Source organism: Artemia sp. Qi Xiang Cuo, chromosome 5, assembly GCF_049724085.1.
Source record: "Artemia sp. Qi Xiang Cuo chromosome 5, ASM4972408v1, whole genome shotgun sequence".
NCBI lineage: Eukaryota > Metazoa > Arthropoda > Branchiopoda > Anostraca > Artemiidae > Artemia > Artemia sp. Qi Xiang Cuo.
The window spans coordinates 16,368,935-16,388,431 of NC_142798.1; the positions used below are offsets into that span (position 1 = coordinate 16,368,935).

General features: G+C 34.6%; 1 protein-coding gene across 2 annotated transcripts in view; it reads right to left on the reverse strand.

Moving 5' to 3' along the window:
- Positions 1-13,935: 13,935 nt before the first annotated feature.
- Positions 13,936-19,497, reverse strand: part of LOC148951863 (uncharacterized) — a 55,531-nt gene continuing 49,969 nt past the window's right edge. For both annotated transcript variants that reach the window (XM_089089374.1, XM_089089373.1), the window contains one exon: positions 13,936-19,269. In XM_089089374.1, the coding sequence (XP_088945500.1) occupies positions 19,073-19,269 (197 nt within the window). In that variant the 3' untranslated portion in view covers positions 13,936-19,072. The remainder of the gene's footprint in view (positions 19,270-19,497) is intronic.

The window sequence follows — 19,497 nt, forward strand, 5'->3', positions numbered from 1 at the left end:
TTGCAGTTAACCCTCTTTTTTGCCTGTTCTGGGTTAGGAGTTGGTCAGAATTTAAACTGAATGCTTAGCTAGATGGAAAGGGTGGGCCCTGATATATCAAAGAAATACTTTGGTTTGAGAACTTTTGGAAATATTTATGCTACTTAAATAAATTATACAGATTAAATTGGACTTTTTCGGGATAAAAAGAGAAAGTTATTCTCAGAGAGGCCCTTCAACCCTGGAATTCCTTCCCTTGTTGATGCTGCCTTGTACGGTGACAATTGGTATCAAAATTCCGTTTTTAGAGTTTCAGTTACTATTGAAACGAGTCGCTCCTACTACACAGTTCGTTACCACAAACAGTTTGATATGAAAGCAGCAACTAGCCCAAGGACTGATTTTATAATTCCCTCCAAAGGACACTGATCTTTAATGAACTTAGACAAAATCTGTGTTATAAAACTGAAACTTTCTTAAATAGATTTGCAGCATTAATGAAGCCCAAAGGAAGTGTTTTGATCTCTTATTTCATTGATGTCATTGTATTTACTCAGATCTTATTTTAAATACAAGAATGAATTTTAGAAGAAAACACATTTGGCAGAAGGAAACAAACAAGAATGGTCATGTGTAATTACAGCCTTTTATGCGTTGTCAGCTTTATGAATCCCAAAATGGCCATGTGGCCTGGGTGTAGTGGAGATTTACTGGTGAGTTGGGGGAGTGGCAGCTTTATGGCTTCTGACAGTGTCAAGCTATGACGGTTGGTTTAATGCGTCAAACTACCTTTTTAGCTCTTTAAGTACTTTAGTTTTTCTGGAGAATACAGTTCTTTTATGAAAAATTTAATTTATGAAAATTCATTTTAGTGTAATAATGTATCTTATTTTGATTAATTAATTACTTTTTATCCATTAAAAAAAAATCACAAAATTACTTTCCTGCAAATTTTGCTCTAATCTGACTCCACGTTTCAGCCTTGAAACTTTAGAGCTCTGACTAATCTAAAAGGGTCTGAAACTGGATACCACCACTTGGATACACTTTGCAAATTTTCACGCACTATGGAATTGTGGGCCTGCCCCCTACCCCATGAAAATGTGGATTGTCATTCTTTCCTTTGGGGAGCGGGTATTAGCCATTCTATCTTTGTCGGCATAAATGTCAACATTTTCCAAACAAAGTGTTCGAGTCATCGTTTCTTTCGGTAGAGGAAATGAACCCAACATTTTTAGCCGCATTGGAGCTAGTATTAAAAAGAACTTAAAAAAAACGTTGAATAAAATGGCTATCTCAAAATTTTGATCGGATGTGTTTGGAGAAAGGGTGGGCGTGAGAGGGGGGTTAGTTGACCTGCAATCACTTTTGACCATTAAAAAGGGCACTAGCCCTTCGAATTTTCAATCGAATGAGTGTTTTTTGAAGTTTCTACGACAACGCCTTCTATAAAAACCTTGTATGCCCCCAGGGCATAACTTAAAACCCTTGCCCTGAGGGTTGTTGGGGAGTGGCCTCCTCAAAAACATATTTGCTATCTGGAAATCAACTACGCTGAACAAAATGAACCCAAAATTTTTAGCCGCATAGAAGCTAGTATTAAAAAGTTGACAGTCAGTCGAATGTTTGTTTTTTAACGTTTCATTTGGGCCCTTTTGTGTCGACTCCGAGCAGCATATCGAACAAATTTTTTGGCGGTAGTTTCAAATATAATACTTTAAAAATTACTTGAATTTATCAGTTACTACAGTACAGTGGGTATAAGCCAGGGGTGGGGCAAGGGGGCAACTGCCCTCTGTAGACCCAAGTTTGCCCCCCCCAGCTGAAATTTAGTTTCTGAAAAAATCTTGTCAAAACTAAGATAAGCCTGCATAATTCAAGTATCCAGAGAAACGGGTCAGTTTCCTTAGTATAGCTTTGCCTTTCTGGTAATGTATGGATCATTTTTCAGTTTTCACTGTCATTTTCACTTGATTTGGGAAAAATGGCTCCAAATTACCTCCCCGTCCCCCAGGATTTTGATGAAATTACGCCACTGGTATGAGACTCTTTCTCATAGCCGCTGTAGGAAAAATAGGATCGCAGTTCAAGTCCATCTGTAGTAGAAAAAAAAATTACTGCATCAAAAAGGCAAGGCCCACAATATTTGTTACAACTTTTTTGTCCGACGCAAGGACCTTAGTAGTCAAGAAGCGTCTTTCATCCGATACAGTACAATACTTGAATTTATCCTTGCATTTAGAATTTTCGTTTCAGTAAGGAGAACAAAGGAACTTTTTCTGTTGTCAAGTTATGACAAATAATCGATACGGTCTTAATATTCTACAGATCGAACACCCATCGCCATCTCAACAGAGAATCAAATAAAATGGCAAAATTCCTTTTCGTGTTGACATAGAAGCTAATTCAAACCTAGGCTTGTTTGTGTTCAGAATGGTAAGGAGCATGGAATCACTTCAATTGCTTAACAGTTGAATATAATTTTTATTTGGACATCAATTAAATGAACGATCCGTATGGTTTTGAGAGAGAGGGTTTATACAATACTCCGATCAAAACAACACTAGGTCAATAGCCACCCCACTTCCAAGGGCTCAGTCCTGTTTGTAAAAACTGAAAAAAAGAACTACAAATCATAATTACCAAAAGGGATTTCATTAATAACACACTTGATTGAAAATCCTCATTAAATGTCAGTTTTATTTTGAATTTGCTGCAGGGTTTGTGAATTTACTGCTCATACAGCATGTGACTTACAGCTTTATTACAGTATTTCATCTCCTTCACAATATATTTTTTTAACACTACAGACAGGAAGAACTATTACGTAAAACGGTGGCAACATATTGCACCAGCAGACAAAACAAAACCTGAAAACACTTATGGCTGTGGTTCAAACTTGCCTATTAAACGGGCTTGTGAACACGACTCGTAGAAAACTGTTGGCATGAACTTGGCCAGAAGCGGACTGGGAGCGAAAAGCTAAGAGGGTATTTGTGTTGAGCGGCCCTACCTATGGCCTTCCTTATAGAAGGAATTTGTTTTTTTTTTTTGTTTTTTTTTGGGGGGGGGGGGTTTAATCAGAAAGGCCTAATCTCCCGAGACTAGAAAGAAATGCCGTAAAAACATGAAATTTAAACCGAGGCAGCATTAACTCATAGGGTCAACTCAAAGAACCCCGAATGGGTGGGGCTCTGTCCGAGTTTGCGCCGAAACTTGCGCCGCAAGGCAAATTAGTACTACCCGCTAAGTAAACGTAGGCTTAAAGCAGGAAAAGGAGAGATGCCACTAATCATTTTTTGTGCCAAATCTCCCTGATGCTTTGTTGGACTTGGTGTTGCTCAGGTTTTCACACAAAGGGAAAAAGCGCCATTGCATTTTCATCTGTTAAAATTTTCAGCTTTCGTCTAGGCCAAAGAACATTCAAGGTATTTTCCCTCTTCAGAAGGATGTTTAACACCACTGAGAGTTTTCGATTTTCCATCAGAACACATGATATATATCTTGATCAGATACAAAACAAAATAACTGGACTAAAAGAGGAAAAACGACTGCACTGATAAAAGGGATGTTAAAGCCTTCGAATCTCTTTTCACGTCTTCTAAAACATCTTCAAACTGCACTAAATCGAGCAGCTCCCACTCCCATGACATAATCATGAATGGTTCCGAGAGATCATCTGATATTGTAGTTCTTAATCTTGTCTGAATGAGCATCAGCTTGGTGAAGGATCCTTCACAGCAGACTTCAGAAAACGAAAGTGTCATCAGATATTCGTAGGCCAGAAAAACTAAGGTATAAGCTGATGAGCATAGATTGAGCCTTAATAGCAGCCGATACGCGTAAATTATGCAGTTGCTGCACACTCTGCACCAGACCAATCCCTGCTATTTCTACGACCCGTGCTAATAATTTCGTCGTAAACTGAGGCAAACCTTTTTAGCTCTGACCTAAAATTGCCATGAGAAACCATCATCATCTCTGCACCGTTTCGAAGGGCCGACTCTGGAATTTCACCTCGACGTACGAGGCTGAACATGGTGGGCTGCAAGAAATATACGTGGGAAATAAGCTGTTTGTTGTCTGAAAATCTTCCTTTTAGGCTCGTTGTTATTTGATCTAGTAATTGATCAATTACTAACCTGAACACTTGAAATCGCTCTTCCGAATCTTCAGGTCGAGAATATTTTACTGTTTCTTCTGACATGCATTTTTTCTTGGCAACGCGAAGAGCTGGTAGCTCTGAGCTAATCAAGCTGGCCTCTAGAAGGCCCTGGATCTTTGGCATGATCTTGGAGGCGTTTTCTTTGACGCTTTCGAAGAAAATGCTCTCTAGATTCTTTCTTGCTTTATCAAGAATATTCCAGGCCGTCAGGAAGTCCAATCCTTTTGTCCTGGAGATACCTTGAAATAGAGCCAATGACTTCAAATACAGTATAAACAAGTGAGCGGTTAGGATTAGTTTGTACTCTGTAAGCTTGCTTAGCAGTAAGTCGGTTTCAGATGCAGTTTTTGAGTTGAAACAAATGCTGCTTTCCACCGAGGAAAAAACGTGCACTGTATCTAAGTACATGCAATCGTCACCAGAAAAAATTCAAACAAGCAACTTCTCTTTTGCCCACCAGCGAGTTTCACCGATTCTCTGTAATATTTTAAACTTCGACTGCCTTTCTTCTGTGTTCTCTACTTGTTGTCACTTCAGGTCCATTCGTTTGGATAACTCAGCAAAGAAACATGAAATTCTCTTCATGGTGCCAAAGATTCCTCGTCTTTGTTGCAGCGCAACAATCAACGACGCAAAGGTTTAGAACGTGGCTGTAGCACCAGCTATAAACCGAATCTGGAATGTGGTTTTTAATGTGAGAACAAAGTGCGTTAAATTCGCCCCTCATGTTAGAAGCACCGTCAAACGATTTCCGAGCGATCCTTTCGTAATTAAGTCCTTGCTCTTCGAACTAGGCTTGTAAAAGTTTGCTCATACCCTTGCCGCTGAAAATTTGGACAGGTAAGGTAGCAAAGAGCCGTTCGTGAATTTCTTCATCTTTCAAATATCTTAACACGATTGAAGCCTGGTCCACAAGCCCAGGGTCCTGAATTGTGTCCATTTGGATGTTATACCTTTGTTCACCGATTTCGTTCACTGTAGCTCTCCACATGTATTTCAAAATGCTCCTTATCACTCTCTGGACAGTTGTCTTAGAAAGAAAAGTGACGAGTGAGCCACGATCCTTAGTTGCGTCTCCGGCTTTCCTGCTCGCATCTATGTTAGATTTAATTTTTCTGCTATCCTCTATTGCTTTTTCCAGATGCTGCTTAAGAGGGGCGTCATATTTCAAGTGTTTTCGTGGTTTATGTGCTTTGATAGAAGCTCAAGTCTCTCCTGATCGTCGTGTGCTCTAAAAGGTAATCCTTTTCTCCCCTACACCTTCAGGACCTCGAAAAGGACATTCAGTTCTTTAATGTCTAGCAAGATTCAGTTTACTGGCCGAAGCAGTTTTTATATAACATCCAATGTGTCGGCAATTTTCAGCTTGAGCGTTTGCTTGAGTCACAGTGACTTGACCTTTCGCCTTTTCCATGTGCCTGGATTTTCTCACGGGAATGCCTAAAATTGGTGAACCTAGAAACAAACAGCGACTTTCTGTCGGAAAACAGAATGCATATGCTGCAAAGAATTATTTCTACTGTCATTTTTTTTTCTAGTTTCAAGAGTAACCCAGGATCGTGAGACGGAACCGGTGGTAGGTTTCCGGTTGTAAATCGAAGTGAAGTTAGATCTAGTCTTTTCTATTTGAGGGGGTGTCGCTTGGAACAGATGTGACCTCATGAATTTAATTTCTGAGCTAGTGTCGAATTCGGCGGTAAAGAGTAGGAAATGGACACGCTTTTTGACATAGGTGGTTCATCATCAGCTAGCTTCGCGTCTGAGTCACCACCACTTTCAGTTTGGCTCGGATACGGTATAGATTCCTCCAAGCTCTGCTACTGGCTCCACTGCTCCGGAAGGCGTTGCAGTATTTAACGATGTTGGCTCCCCCTCTGTTGAAACTGGGTCGATGTTGTGCGCTTCTTCGATGTAGTTCTAAAAAATGGAATGTAAGCATAACAACACCCATGCATACAAGCAGCCAAGGTAGGGTGAATTTCTCAAGAAGTCTATAAAATGTAGCAGGTATTGAACCCCGGACTGGTTCAAATTCACTGTTCGACCATCCACCAACAAAAACCACGTTTTACCACGGTTCAATGATTGGATTGGATATCTCCAAAATCCAAGTACTGTGAAATAATCTGATGGGACCATTGACCTTTTTTTCTGAAAGCAAAATCTTAAAAAATTGCCGAAGAAAAAAAAAGCTATCTTTTTAGGCGTCGTTTAGCCAGGCCTAATCTCCCGAAACTAGAAAGAAATGCCATAAGAACACAAAAGTTAAACCGAGGCAACAATAACTCATAGGGTCAACTCAATGAACCTCGAATGGGTTCTCTGTCCGAGCTGCGGTCGCCTAGAAACTAATTTGATCAATAATCACGCAAATAGAAATGGTATAGTGGCCGCAGCCTCAACAGACTGACAGGCTCTTTGATATCAAGATCCGCCCCCTAAGTAACCAAAAGTGACAATCATGCGAAAAAAATACTTAGAATCTAAAACCAACTTAAAAGAAAACTTCGAATCCTAGCCCACAAGTTGAAAAAGTTTTACTGACGTTAGTTCTCCATATAAATGTTAGCTTTCTCTATCTTAGGTCTCTTCCAGCCTCGGACAGTTCCTTTCTTCGCTTCAGTTTACCGCACCTCCCTTAACTTTTCCCTCAGTTAACTCGTCCATCTTCTCACAAGTTTAAATCTGATGAACGCGATAGCCGAAATGTTATGCTTTTTCTAAGCTTAAATCCCTTTACTTAGGAAAACGACAGAACATCTTGACGGTTGCCGCTCCAGTATGGACTGACTCTCCTACTAGCTTGTAACGGATTAGGGCACGCAGTCAGTGCGTCGTAGTGACACACATAAAATCCAACCTGAGTCAAGTGACAACCTCCGGGTTGTGTTTATCAGATTTCAGCCCACGAACAAACTTGGTGTGACAGCATCCGTCTCTTCCAAGGGCAGGATGCTGGTATCTACGCTAAATCTGTACGTAGGCATATAACAACACAACCGAAAAATTGTCAAGCGGAATTTTTTGTTGAAAATTATGTCGACTGCAATTGTGTACGTAGAAAAAAAATAAACGACCGGCCCTAAGTGGCCCAAAACTGACTGGCCTAGGGGGCAATTGCCCCCCGGCTCAGTCCGCCTCTGAACTTGGCATGGTCTTGTTCAACTGTCCTCTCCCCATGAGGCTTTAATCTAGAATGAGGAGTTAGTTGCAGTAGTGTGGCAATATAACTTCACAAGTACATAAAATGGACAAACAGACTCCGTGCGAAAAGACAAAATGATTTAAGTAGTATGCACTGCTCATCCCCACTGGCAATAGTCTTCTTGTGCCACCTTCCCCGTATCCAGACCTATTTGTTCCTAAGGACTACTGTTACAGGATCACAAATCTTCAAGGATTCTACCTGAATTGCCAGAACAGAAAAATAAGTCATAGAAATAGTAACCCCGAAATACCTTGTTTATTACGATATTTATAAAATTCATTAATTCAACAGTACTTAACCAGTTAATTAAGGATTAATCACAATAATAGACAGGGAAACGAAGAATGAAGGAAGACAGATTTACTTTTATTTCCCCTTGTATGTTTTTCCTTCTGGGGAATTTACAAAAAATCAGAACAGGATGGATCATTTGCCTCTTCCGTTGCTAAAAAATAAACTAAGTTATTTACTGATCTTTCCTACACGTCACGGCTGCTTCGTAAGATAAGGACACACAAATTATTGCGCAAAACCGCGAAGTTGGATTACAATTTTAAATTTAGTATCGACCTCTACTACTACTAACAACTCACTGCCGCATCAAGCCGCCTGAGGCCCTCCCGCCCCTTTCGGGGACGATCTGCTTTTCGTTTGGCTCTAGACGATTGACCGACAAGGCTTATTTTTGGCAATCTGTCATGTTTCATCCACCGAACGTGTCCTAGCCCTCTCAGTTCTTCTCTCATTATAGCTCTAGAAAGTGAGATTGAGCCACATTTTTCGTACAACTTACTGTTTGAGATACGATCAGTCAATCGGGTACCCAGAGTAATCCGTAGTCAAATTCTCCGAAAACATCTCTTTCGGAGTGCCCACAATTCAGAATCATACTTGACCGCTATCATCACCGTAGCTGTCAATATTCTAATCTTGGTTCTCAAAATTACCTTCCCATTCTTCCAAAATTTCTTCAACTGTGGAAAAACACCCTTGGCTGCATTTGACAATAATCCTTTTTTCAAAACGAAACATTTAAATAACTCGACTAAGCCTATAAATTATTCTCTGGTGTAAATTGACAAAAATAGTCAGTAAGCTTCAAAACTTCAACATTTTTTCTCTTCACAAAAAAGCCTTACAGTACAGTTTTTGCTAGTCAAAAGCACAAGACGCAAGATTTTCGGCTAGTCTTCTTCTTCTATATCCCTTTCTTTCCTCATACAATTCCGTATCGGGGATTGCATTTACACTGAAAAAAAAGACTGTCAAAGCTACAATCTTTAACATCCAAAATTCTTTCCCATAAACTTGATTATTATAGTGATTGTATTTTGTCGATGCTTTGAAAAATTAAAGGACACTGTTAACGATACATAAAGTTATAAAATGTAAATGACGCAAGACCAACCGCTAGGTAGATTTGGATACAAAAACATAGACTTAGTTGTTAAAAAGTTTTCATTTATATACGTATTTAAAAATTGTTTTCTACCAAAATTGTATTATCCCGGCTGCCGCGCTTGAATTTACGTTATTATTTAGTAACTTCTGCTTCTAGTCAACTTACTTTATCGTTAATATTTCCATGCCTCAATAAAAAAAAAAAAAATTTTTTTGCTAAAATGCACGCAAAACGATTTTATTTTCAAACACTTTAGTTTAAATTGGATGGGTTAGAGTTATCCTGGTGCTACTGGTTATTGTCTTTGGAACGGTGGCCAGTGGCGTGACTCTGTAAACTCAGCCAGTGTCGACCCAGCTCTAAACCTGGAGAAATCTGGGGGAGGTAAACAGGAAGGGTATGCGAAAGCACGGGTGGCTGACGCCCAACCCCTCATTGCAATTCCTGGCTGAAGGGTCATGAAATGGATATCAGCATCGCCGATAGGGTCTGTAAAAGTCTGGTACCGCATTCTTTACCTTACCCTTATTATTCCACCCATTTCTTATAGCCTGATTGAGCCAGAATGGCATAGGCTAAGTGCTGATTTCCGGTGACACTACGTGAATAAATTTATTAATTAATTTTGTTTACGACGATATTTATTGTTTTATACTTAATGAAGAATTTAAGAAATAGCATCTTTTCCCATGTGGAATTTCAATAAGTGACTGGCCTGATAACTGCGATTCGAAACTAATGCGATTATCGTTGGCTATAATGCATTAGGCGACTGGATAGGTTCCTCAGAGATGGAAGACATCGCAGGTTATTATAGCGTAGCTTTTATGTAAATCTAATTATATTAATAAACATGTACTTCAATTTACGACAATTTAGGATAGGGGGTGTATTTTTCAGAATCCAGGAAGAGGGCAGTTTGGTTGTTTTTTCGATTTTTTTCAATGAAAATACAAAAAAGGTATTTCCCAATAAAAATACCAATAACAGGTATTTTCAAAATCATCTATGGAGAATCCCTTCTGCTCATTGCCGTGCCTGTAAATAAGATGTTCATTTACTTATTAGCTGTCGCTTTTATTTTATTTGTTGCCACATGGTTTGTTTTTTGTAACAAATGTCATACCATATGAGATCTTATGTTCACAGAACTACACTACCGGAAAAGCGAACCTTTTCTCCTTAGATGACACAGTATAAGCATATATGTACAGTGACGAAAGTCCTATACTCTCCATTAAAGATTTTTGACAAATATCAGTCTAGACCTCTATTCATAACTCCGCTTCTTCAAGCATGCGCAATGAAAAATGTTTAGGGCATTACATATGCTGTGATCTGAGTGAATGATAAAAAGCAACTGAAACTATTGCTATGACTTACTGGGAACTTCCCTGTCAGTGCGCGTTCATGATCTCTTCATTAGCAGAACACATTGAAGCGTTGCTACTTCGAATTGTGACACTTCACTTAACTCAACTTTAGTCACAAGCTGGACATACAGTGTTTGCCACTAGTTGCTGAGTTGGCCACCGGGGTATATTGGCCGCCACTGTTTACAAGAAGAAAAAACGAAAGTTCGAGCCACCTCATGGTCTTTTCCTATTTTTCCTCTGGTCGTTTTATTTTTCAATTTGATTTCTTTTTTCTTGATATTTCATTCGTTTACTTTTTTCATCTTTTCCTGGTGGGTCTTGAATAATTATTATTAGGAAATACAAATTACTAATTTTATTTTCATCTTGTAATTTATAATCTTAATTTCAATCTTAAATATTATTTTCATTGTGACTCAAAACAAGTGCCCATTTGAAAAATAACAATTAATGAAGTGGTTTTTGCATCTTAAATGTATGGGCTCGGAGGATAAGTTATTCCAATCCAACTGCTCTCTTAAGGTCATTTGAAAATGGAGAAAATAAATGGGAGGGGGGCTCCCCTTCGTGTGATTCGTTATAAACACGATGGTAGCGATGATATTCATCACAGGCGTGACTTGACCACCAGACGTTAATCAAACTTATGTTGAAACTAAGGATAAAAATGATCTTCAATTAAGTTCAATAATTTGTAATTTACGACCCTCAGGCAATGATGCAAAATCAAGAATATGAAGATGGAGAGGGGGAAATTTTTTTATGAAGATAAAAAAATAAAGACGTTTCCGAGAACATTGGGGTGGGGCAATTTTGATTTTAAAAAATAAAATAAAAAGGAGTATTTTTCAAAACTAGGGGGTCAGCCGACCCCACAATTGGCAGCCTTACCTTTGGGCACAGTATCAGACTAATACGAACTAAAACAATCAAGTTAGAAAGAAAAGAGTAGCTAAGCTTCGATTAATTTATTGCCAGAATCAAATATCAAGTCTAAAATCATTCAAGTCAGATGCTTAGATTAACATATAGCGAGGAACAAGCAAAACATATCAACAATCATCATTCCAAGCATAAACAAGAACCATAAGTCGTTGAGATAAAACAAGTTCGGAGCCAGGGCCGCATCCAGGATTTTTATTCGAAGGGAGGGGTACTAAAAAAATTACAAAACGCAACAAAATTTTTTCACTTGTATTTTTGTTACTTTTTTACGAGTTGGACAATAATTTCAGGGGGGAGGGGGGGGGGAATTCAAATCAGTTACCCCCCCCCCCCCGGATACGATCCTGCTCAGAACTGAAAATAATGCAAAGAAGAAAGAATAAAAACGGACAAAGGGAACCAGAGTTGCCAGTCATTGATGAAATGGATTTTAAAATTATTCGACAAATCAAATTTTAATTAGGAATTACTGTAACAAGCTAATTAGGAATAAGCGAGCTTCGAGGATGCAACAAGCTTCGACCCATAAGAAAATACGTTATTTTAATATGGCGATTAGGAAGTGAAAAGAAATTGGAAGAAAGGTGCTAAAATAGGTGATTTAATTTGGAAATTATTCTATTTAAATATTTTAAGCAACATATAAAAGAAATCAATACTAAATGGGGAGGGGGGAGACCCAAAGACCCTCTGAATAGTGGGCATAACAAATTTGTCAAAATACTTGTCTGGGTATTGTATTAGATTTAGCATTCATCTTTTGCCTTTGGGAGATCTTAGAAATTCGAAATTTAATTATTAATAAAACAAAAAGGCTAAATTTTACTAAGATTCAATGCTATTTGCAATGTAAAAGAAAGTATAATTTTGGGGCTTTAAAACTTTTTTTTACCTTAAAACTGGTGTCAATTCCAATAGAAAACTTTAAAGGATAATGGGTACAAAAAAGTGTAAAAAATCATGGTTTTTAGATTTTTTTTAAACCTTAAAAATGGTTTAAGAATCTATTGATCGTCATTTCTAATAAGAAAATAATACTTTAAAGGATTAAGGGTAAAAATAGGCATCAACTAAAGAATTTACTTTTAATATCGTCACAGTCAACCCAAACTGACACCAGGGCCGTATCCAGGATTTTTTTTCGGAGCGGGTTTTAATAAAAAAATGGGGGGGGGGGGGTTACAAAAAAAAACTCAAAAAAACGGGGTTCAAACCCCCTCCCCTCCCCCCTCCTGAATACGGCCTTGACTGACACGATTGTTAAACACCGTTTGCTAAGCTGTTCTATAAAGGAGAATCAGCACGATCATGTAAATAAAGGGGTTCATGCTTGATTGAATAAAAATTGTCCAGCTGATCTTCCTTTTGGGGATGGCTTAGCTAATGGTTGTTGACAAGTGCCTCAGAAGTGCGGAAATGTCAGATATAACGTTTAGGCGTAACTGCGACGATGGGCTCATGACGTTTTTTTATGTTTTAATTTTTTTTTCAATTTAATTTTAGAAATTATTTGATTTATTTATTTCATGAATCTTATTTATTTTTATGTTATTTATTATTAACTTTATTTACATTTAAATTCTAAAATAAACAAAATTAATCAGTGTTTTTGAAAGAATTGTTTATAAGCATTTTTCTCGGGTCGGAGACTGGCAAGTCTAGACTAGAGGCTATCTGAAAATTTACATTAAAGAATAACTATAACAAGCTAGGAAATGCAAATGCTTACTTTTTCTAAAAACAAAATATATATAATACTAAATAACATAAATTAATGTATTTATGCCAACAACAATGGTTAAGAAAACAGTACTATTAAATATGGCATATTCTGATTCAAAAGTTACAACCAAATGGCAAGGAATTACAAAGTGAACAAAGGATATCAATAAATTCATTAATATTTCTAATACATAAATATATATCCAAACTGGTCCAAAATTACTGGGAATTAATAAAAACAGCTTTTAGCACATAGATACTTTTACACTGAAGTCTTATATTGAATTAGCCTATGTCTAATTCAAAGCTAATTACCAACTAGTATAAAACTTGATTCACAGTTGAATCTTATAATCACAAAAACGCAAAAGATATGTGATATAATAATCACAAAAACACAAGAAAGATCAGGTAATTAGGTTATCGATTTGATTCACATTTAAGCATTGATTGCACTTAAAACATAACTGAAATAATGAGCAGAAAACAACTAATCATACACTATAACAAATATCAGTAGCAATAGTGTAGAAAAAAGGTAGAGTAAAAAAAAAACGGATAAGTGAAATAAAAAAAAGCGCAAAATAGAGGATGAGAAAAGAAATTGGATCTAGAGAAATCGAGGGTAAAGTGTTGAACACGAAGAAAAAAGAAGTGAGAAAACTGCAAATAATCTTTTTTTGATATCTGAAAAAGAATCAATCAAAATATTTTCAAGAAAAAGGTGAAGCAAAGAAAAGTAAGAAAAGAGTAAAAAAAAGAAAAGTGAAAAGGCAAATGAAAAAAGAAACACGAAACAGAGGATAAGAATAACGATTAGAGCTGAAAAAATCGATGGTAATTTCCCAAAAACGAGGGAAAGAGAAGTGAAGAAACTGCAAATAATTTTTTTTCTGTTATTCTTTAAAAAATAACTAGAAATTGTGAAAAAGAAAATTGAAGCAAGGCAAAATCAGAACAGGGTATAAGAAAAGAATAGAGCTTAGTTAAGTGCATTAAGTTTCTGGTATTTGGGAGTATATGTATACAGTATTAAAAAAATGCAGGCTTAATTTCCTTTAAACCCACCAATTGTAGTAATGATAATAGCAATCTATGATAATGTTTTGTTGATATGATGTTCCCAGAAGAAAAGTATAATATATGATAGTATTTTGTATTTATTGTTTAGTGTGGTGGTATTAGTGGTGTCGGTGGCCAAGTGTTCTTTTTGTTTTAAGAATCTTGTTTTCTCTACCTCCCCCACGGACAAGCTTTGCTTTTTAGGGGAAGTAGCAATAATTTTTTGTATATGTTATTGTTGTTTTTTTTTCAATAAATACTTCTCTCTCTCTCTCTCTCTCTCTCAAATCAATTTTTTTCTCTCACGAAACAAGAAAACTGGTTTTGTTAATTGTAAGAATTTGAAAAGAAAGAAATATTTAAATAGTAATCATTGAAAAGAAATGAAAACTCCTTTCTGTGAAATTGAAAACAAAGATAGCCGAAAGAATGAAAATATAGAAATATATAAATCTTAGGAAAAATATTAAAGACAAAAACTGGAGGCAATGTGATGTAGAATAAACACCCGGGTATCACTAAGAGTAGAAAAAACAAACAAAAAAACCAATAAACTGTGAATAATTAATTTGGAAAGATATAAGGGTAAAGGATAGCTCCAACAATAGCTGAACCTTTACTTCGAAGAGAAAAAGGCAAACTATTTTTTGGCTTATAACTAGAGAAAAACAATATATAATAAAAATTTTTATCGTGAAAAATAGATTCGAACTTTTTTTATTATTTTTACTATTATTGTCTTTTATTATTTATATGTTTAGTATATTACATTCTCGTAAGTTAACTTTCAAGATCGTTAAAAAAGTTATCCTTGAAAAAAAAATCTGACTATACAAGATCAGCTAAAACAATCCTAGCCTCTATTTTACTGACAACAATTGCTATGTAACATTAACGTTCGTTAAAAAAAAGCTGATCTTTTGAAAAAATCTGACTATACAAGATTGAATATGAGGATCAAATGAGAGCATTTTGACTATTTTATTTAACTTATTTGTTGTATATTTTGGTGAGGTCATGATAGTAAATATAGTTCAGTGAGTCGAAATTGTTTTTTTTTTTAATTAATTTAAATAAATAATTCATCCCATGGCCAATTTTACTTTTAACATAGCCAATTTTCCAGATTCTTTTACTTAATCAACCTTTATTGATTAATTTTACAAACTAATTCTCTTAATTAATTAATAAGTTATTTCTGGATAATAATCAATGGCCAACTTGCACATTTTCATTCGTTTAAGAAACTGATGAGTCTTGAACTAAGCTCGACAAGTTTAAGTGACTGAAACTGGCATCAGTGACATCGTAAACTTCAAACTTTTTTAGCGACAACAATTGCATCCTAACTTTAAAGATCAAAAGATAAAGGAAAGTTAAAGATAAAGGAAAGTTTAAAGATAAAGGAAAGTTAAAAATCGTTAAAAATGAGAGGATCTTAAAAGAAAATCTGAAAAAGTGAAAAAGTGAAAAAGATTCTAGCTCCTTTCTAGACCAAAATGAGATAAAAGAAATTTTTTAACTTTATTTAACTTATTTGTTGTCTATTTTGGTGAGGTAATACTATAAACAAATAATAATAAATAATATTAAATAAACTAAAATGAAAAATAAATAAATAAAATAAATATATTGCAGTGAATCAAAATTGTTTTTTCCAATAGTTTTTTAAAAAAGGAAAAAAAAAGCAATCCAGTTCTACTTTTCCCATAGCCACTTTGATAGATTTTTTTTAAAATTAACTAATAATCATTTAATATGTTAATTCAATAATATTTAAATAGTTCTTTCGCATATTAATTAATAGCCAATTTGCACATTTTGATTTGTTTAGGAAATTGACGAGTCTTGAATTAAGCTCGTCAAATTTGCGTAGTTGGAAGAGACATATATAAATGACCAAAAACTCAATATATCAGTTCTTATTTAGTTTAAGCTATAAAATGCATTTTTGTACAATATGCATTTTACATTTTTACACAATATGCAATTTTCTCATCAAAGATAGATTGCACAAAAGATAAGCATCACAAAAAAATGATAAGTATCTCAAAAAGAGAATTTAAATTTTCAAAAAAGTTTTCGAATAATTTAAATTTCAAAAGTTTAATTTTCGTGAAATATTATTAAACCTATAAGGAGAATATAAATATTTGATCTTTTTTTTTACAACTTTTTAGATGAGTTTATTAAAAACAGATAAGAAAAATGCCAATATTCTGTTTTATCACTCAATTTTTACAGTCTCTGATTCTTCAAAATATTTTTTTGAATAATTTAAATTTCAAAAATTTAACTTATGTGAAACACTACTAAACCTAGTAGGCGTAGAGAATACTTACAGAATATATTAAAGAATAAAGTTCTGTAGATAAAGGAGAATATAAAAAGTATTTGATCTTTTTCTCTTTTTTATATCTTTACTTAAAACAGATAAAAAAAATTGCCAATATTCTGTTTGATCACTCGATTTTTGCTGAAAATTTTCTAGTAAAAGAAGATCCCTATTCATCAAATTAAACCGAATTTGTGTATATTAAAATAGCTTCTTCACACCAAGCTGCTGAAAATGCATTTTTTCTTCTTCAAATTTCAAAATTTCTTCAAATGATTTTCAAAACTTTTTTTCGAAGGTTCGACGATTCGATTAAAAAATTCAATTCACTGTCATAGAAGAAAAACACAGAAAAGAAGAAAATTAACAAAAAAGAAAGGAAGAAGGAAAAAAAAGGAGGAGTAGCATAAGAAACAAATAAATATCATAAGGAAACGAAAAATACGAGCATGCGCGATACAATTTCAATCGCAATGGAAGTGACAAAACATTATTAGTGTAAGAGCCAAGTTATAGGACGATTAGATTAAAACATCCGCAGCTAACTAATCAGTAAAATATACCCATTTAAACTAAAATAACTATAACTTGCCCATTAACAAAAGATGGCCATAAATATCCATCTAAAATAAAATACCCAAACCTTACCTTAACACTAATTAAGTTTTCTATTAATTTATTCCCGATTTTTTTCACTTTCAAATTCCAGAATTCTTCTTCTTCTCATTAAAGCAACAAAGCCAAGTTTCTAAGACGCTCTAAAACGCTCAGTCACTTTTGCCTCGTCAGTTTTGATAAATGAATGAAGCATAGTTAAACGACATAGTTCTTAAATAAATTTGGGCTACCAAACAAATTAGCACCGACAGCTAGTGTTGGACAAGAAGAAGAAAAGTCTACATAAATTGTCTGGTTCAAAAATGGGCTTTTTTTTTTTTTTTAGTTTTTTTTTTAGGCGACCTTATTTTTTTTATTTTTATTTTCTAAATTTTTTTGTTTTTTTTTTTATTTGTTTGATTTTATAACAATATGTCCTCCTTTGTATAAAGTGATGGTTTATTTATATATGTAAAGTGATTTTCTTGAAGAAAAGTCATAACAGGAAAACAACAAACACAGGAAAATAAAATTCATTTTGCTACTAAAGGAGGCTCATATTTTTTTTCTTTCCTATTTATTCTTTCGTTGTCCTCTTTATATAAGTTTGTATCCTTTTCATTTCCTTTGGTTTACTATAGGTAAAGGGCGAAGGATACGGCACTAGACTCTATAGTCCAAACATGTGTCTCCATTTCATGGCCCTTCAGCCAGAAAGTCCTAATTTTCAAAGCCTAATAAATAATTCCGTTTAAATTATTGTGAATTAGTTAGCACTGCTAAATAGTTTAGTTTCCAGATAATCTAGTAAAAGTTACTGAAGAAATTTGTGACAAAACCTGGCGCTGAATACAAAGGAGAAAAAACCTTCCATGAATATAGAGTTTCAAAATTCACTCAAGTTAAAAAATGGGTTAATTCAGTTAAGTTAAAAAACGAGCCAATTCAGTCAAGTTCAAGGATGCAGCACTAGGCTCTATAATCTAAACCGGCGTCTCCATTTCATGGCTCTTCAGCCAGAAAGTCCTAATTTACAAAGCCTAAAAAATAATTCCGTTTAAATAATTGTGAATTAGTTAGCACTGCTAAATAGTTTAGTTTTCAGATAATCTAGTTAAGGTTATACAAGAAATTTGTGACAAAACCTGACGCTGAATAAAAAGGAGAAAAAGCTTTCCATAAAGTTAGAGTTTCAAAAATTCACGAAAGTTCAAAAATAAGCTAGCCGGTGTCTACATTTCATGGCTCTTTAGCCAGGAATTACTAATTTTCAAAGCCTATTAAAATAATTATTTTTAAATTATTATGAATTAGTTAGCACTACTAAATAGTTTAGTGTCCAAATCATTTAGTTAAGGCTATAGAAGAAATTTGTGGCAAAACCTGGCGCTGAACAAAGAAGGTAAAACTTACCATAAACCAAGCGTCAAAACTCAGTTAAGTTAAGAAATTAAGTTCAGAAGTTCAGTTAAGTTCAAAAATTCAGGTAAGTTCAAAAATTGGCTCTTATACTAAAGAAATTCAGTTAAATTCAGAAATTAAGTTCAGTTAGGTTCAGTCAGTTAAGTTCTGAAATTCAGTTAAATCAAATTTAGTTAATTTCACTAATGGGGTCGTACACTAAAAAAAAATTAGGCATTGCACAGTGGTAATCAGAGAATACCGGGTAATTAAAACAAGCAGAGTATATACAAAATCATGAGAAATCAGCTTAAAATAGATCAAAGCTACCCTAAAATTTATCACATTCATGGATTTAAAAATTAGTCAATTTTGAATTAACAAACAATTTAAAACCTAGAAAAAACAATTTGGATTTTCCACCAAAAATGTAAAAAAAATTAATTCTAGTTATTCTACTTATCATTACTTACTCATTATTCAATACTTACGAATCAATAATGGTTAATTAGTAAGTCAACAAATTAAAGCTAACAAGTAAAATTAATTAATCATTAGAATTTTAGTTTGGAATGACTGAACATCAACATCGACTCGTGATGAACCATAGTTAATAAAATACAAAGTAATCCTTAATTGTAAATAATAGAGAACTAATTAATAGTTAATAAGTAATAATACTAATAGGTAAAGTAATTATAATAAATGATAATAAGTAATAATAAGTAGTAATAATAAGCAACAGGCAAACTAAGCTTTAAAACTGCACTTATTGCGACTAGTGATCAAACAACCAAAACAATATATATCAACAAAAATCAAATATGGAAAGTAATAAAATTGTCAAAAGCAGGTCTTAAAAAACAGAAACACGAAGAGTTTAAACCATTTTGAATGGGTTATAGAACAAACTGTTTTCGTCACTGCTTGACAGTCCATCTTCAACCAACAATGCTTCGGAATTTCTTAGGATATCCAGTTTAAAACGCAGCTCTTCATAGGAACCTCGGATAGCAGACAAGAGGATGTATAGACTAGTTGACATGTGTTCTAAATATAGACAGTAGTTTTGCATTGCTGAAAAGAGATACGTTTTGTTTGAGAACGTTTGCATTACATGCAGACATTACATACAGACGTTTGCATTGCTGAAAAGAGATACGTTTTGTTTGAGAACGTTTGCATTACATGCAGACATTACATACAGACGTTTGCATTGCTGAAAAGAGATACGTTTTGTTTGAGAACGTTTGCATTACATACAGACGTTTGCATTGCTGAAAAGAGATACGTTTTGTTTGAGAA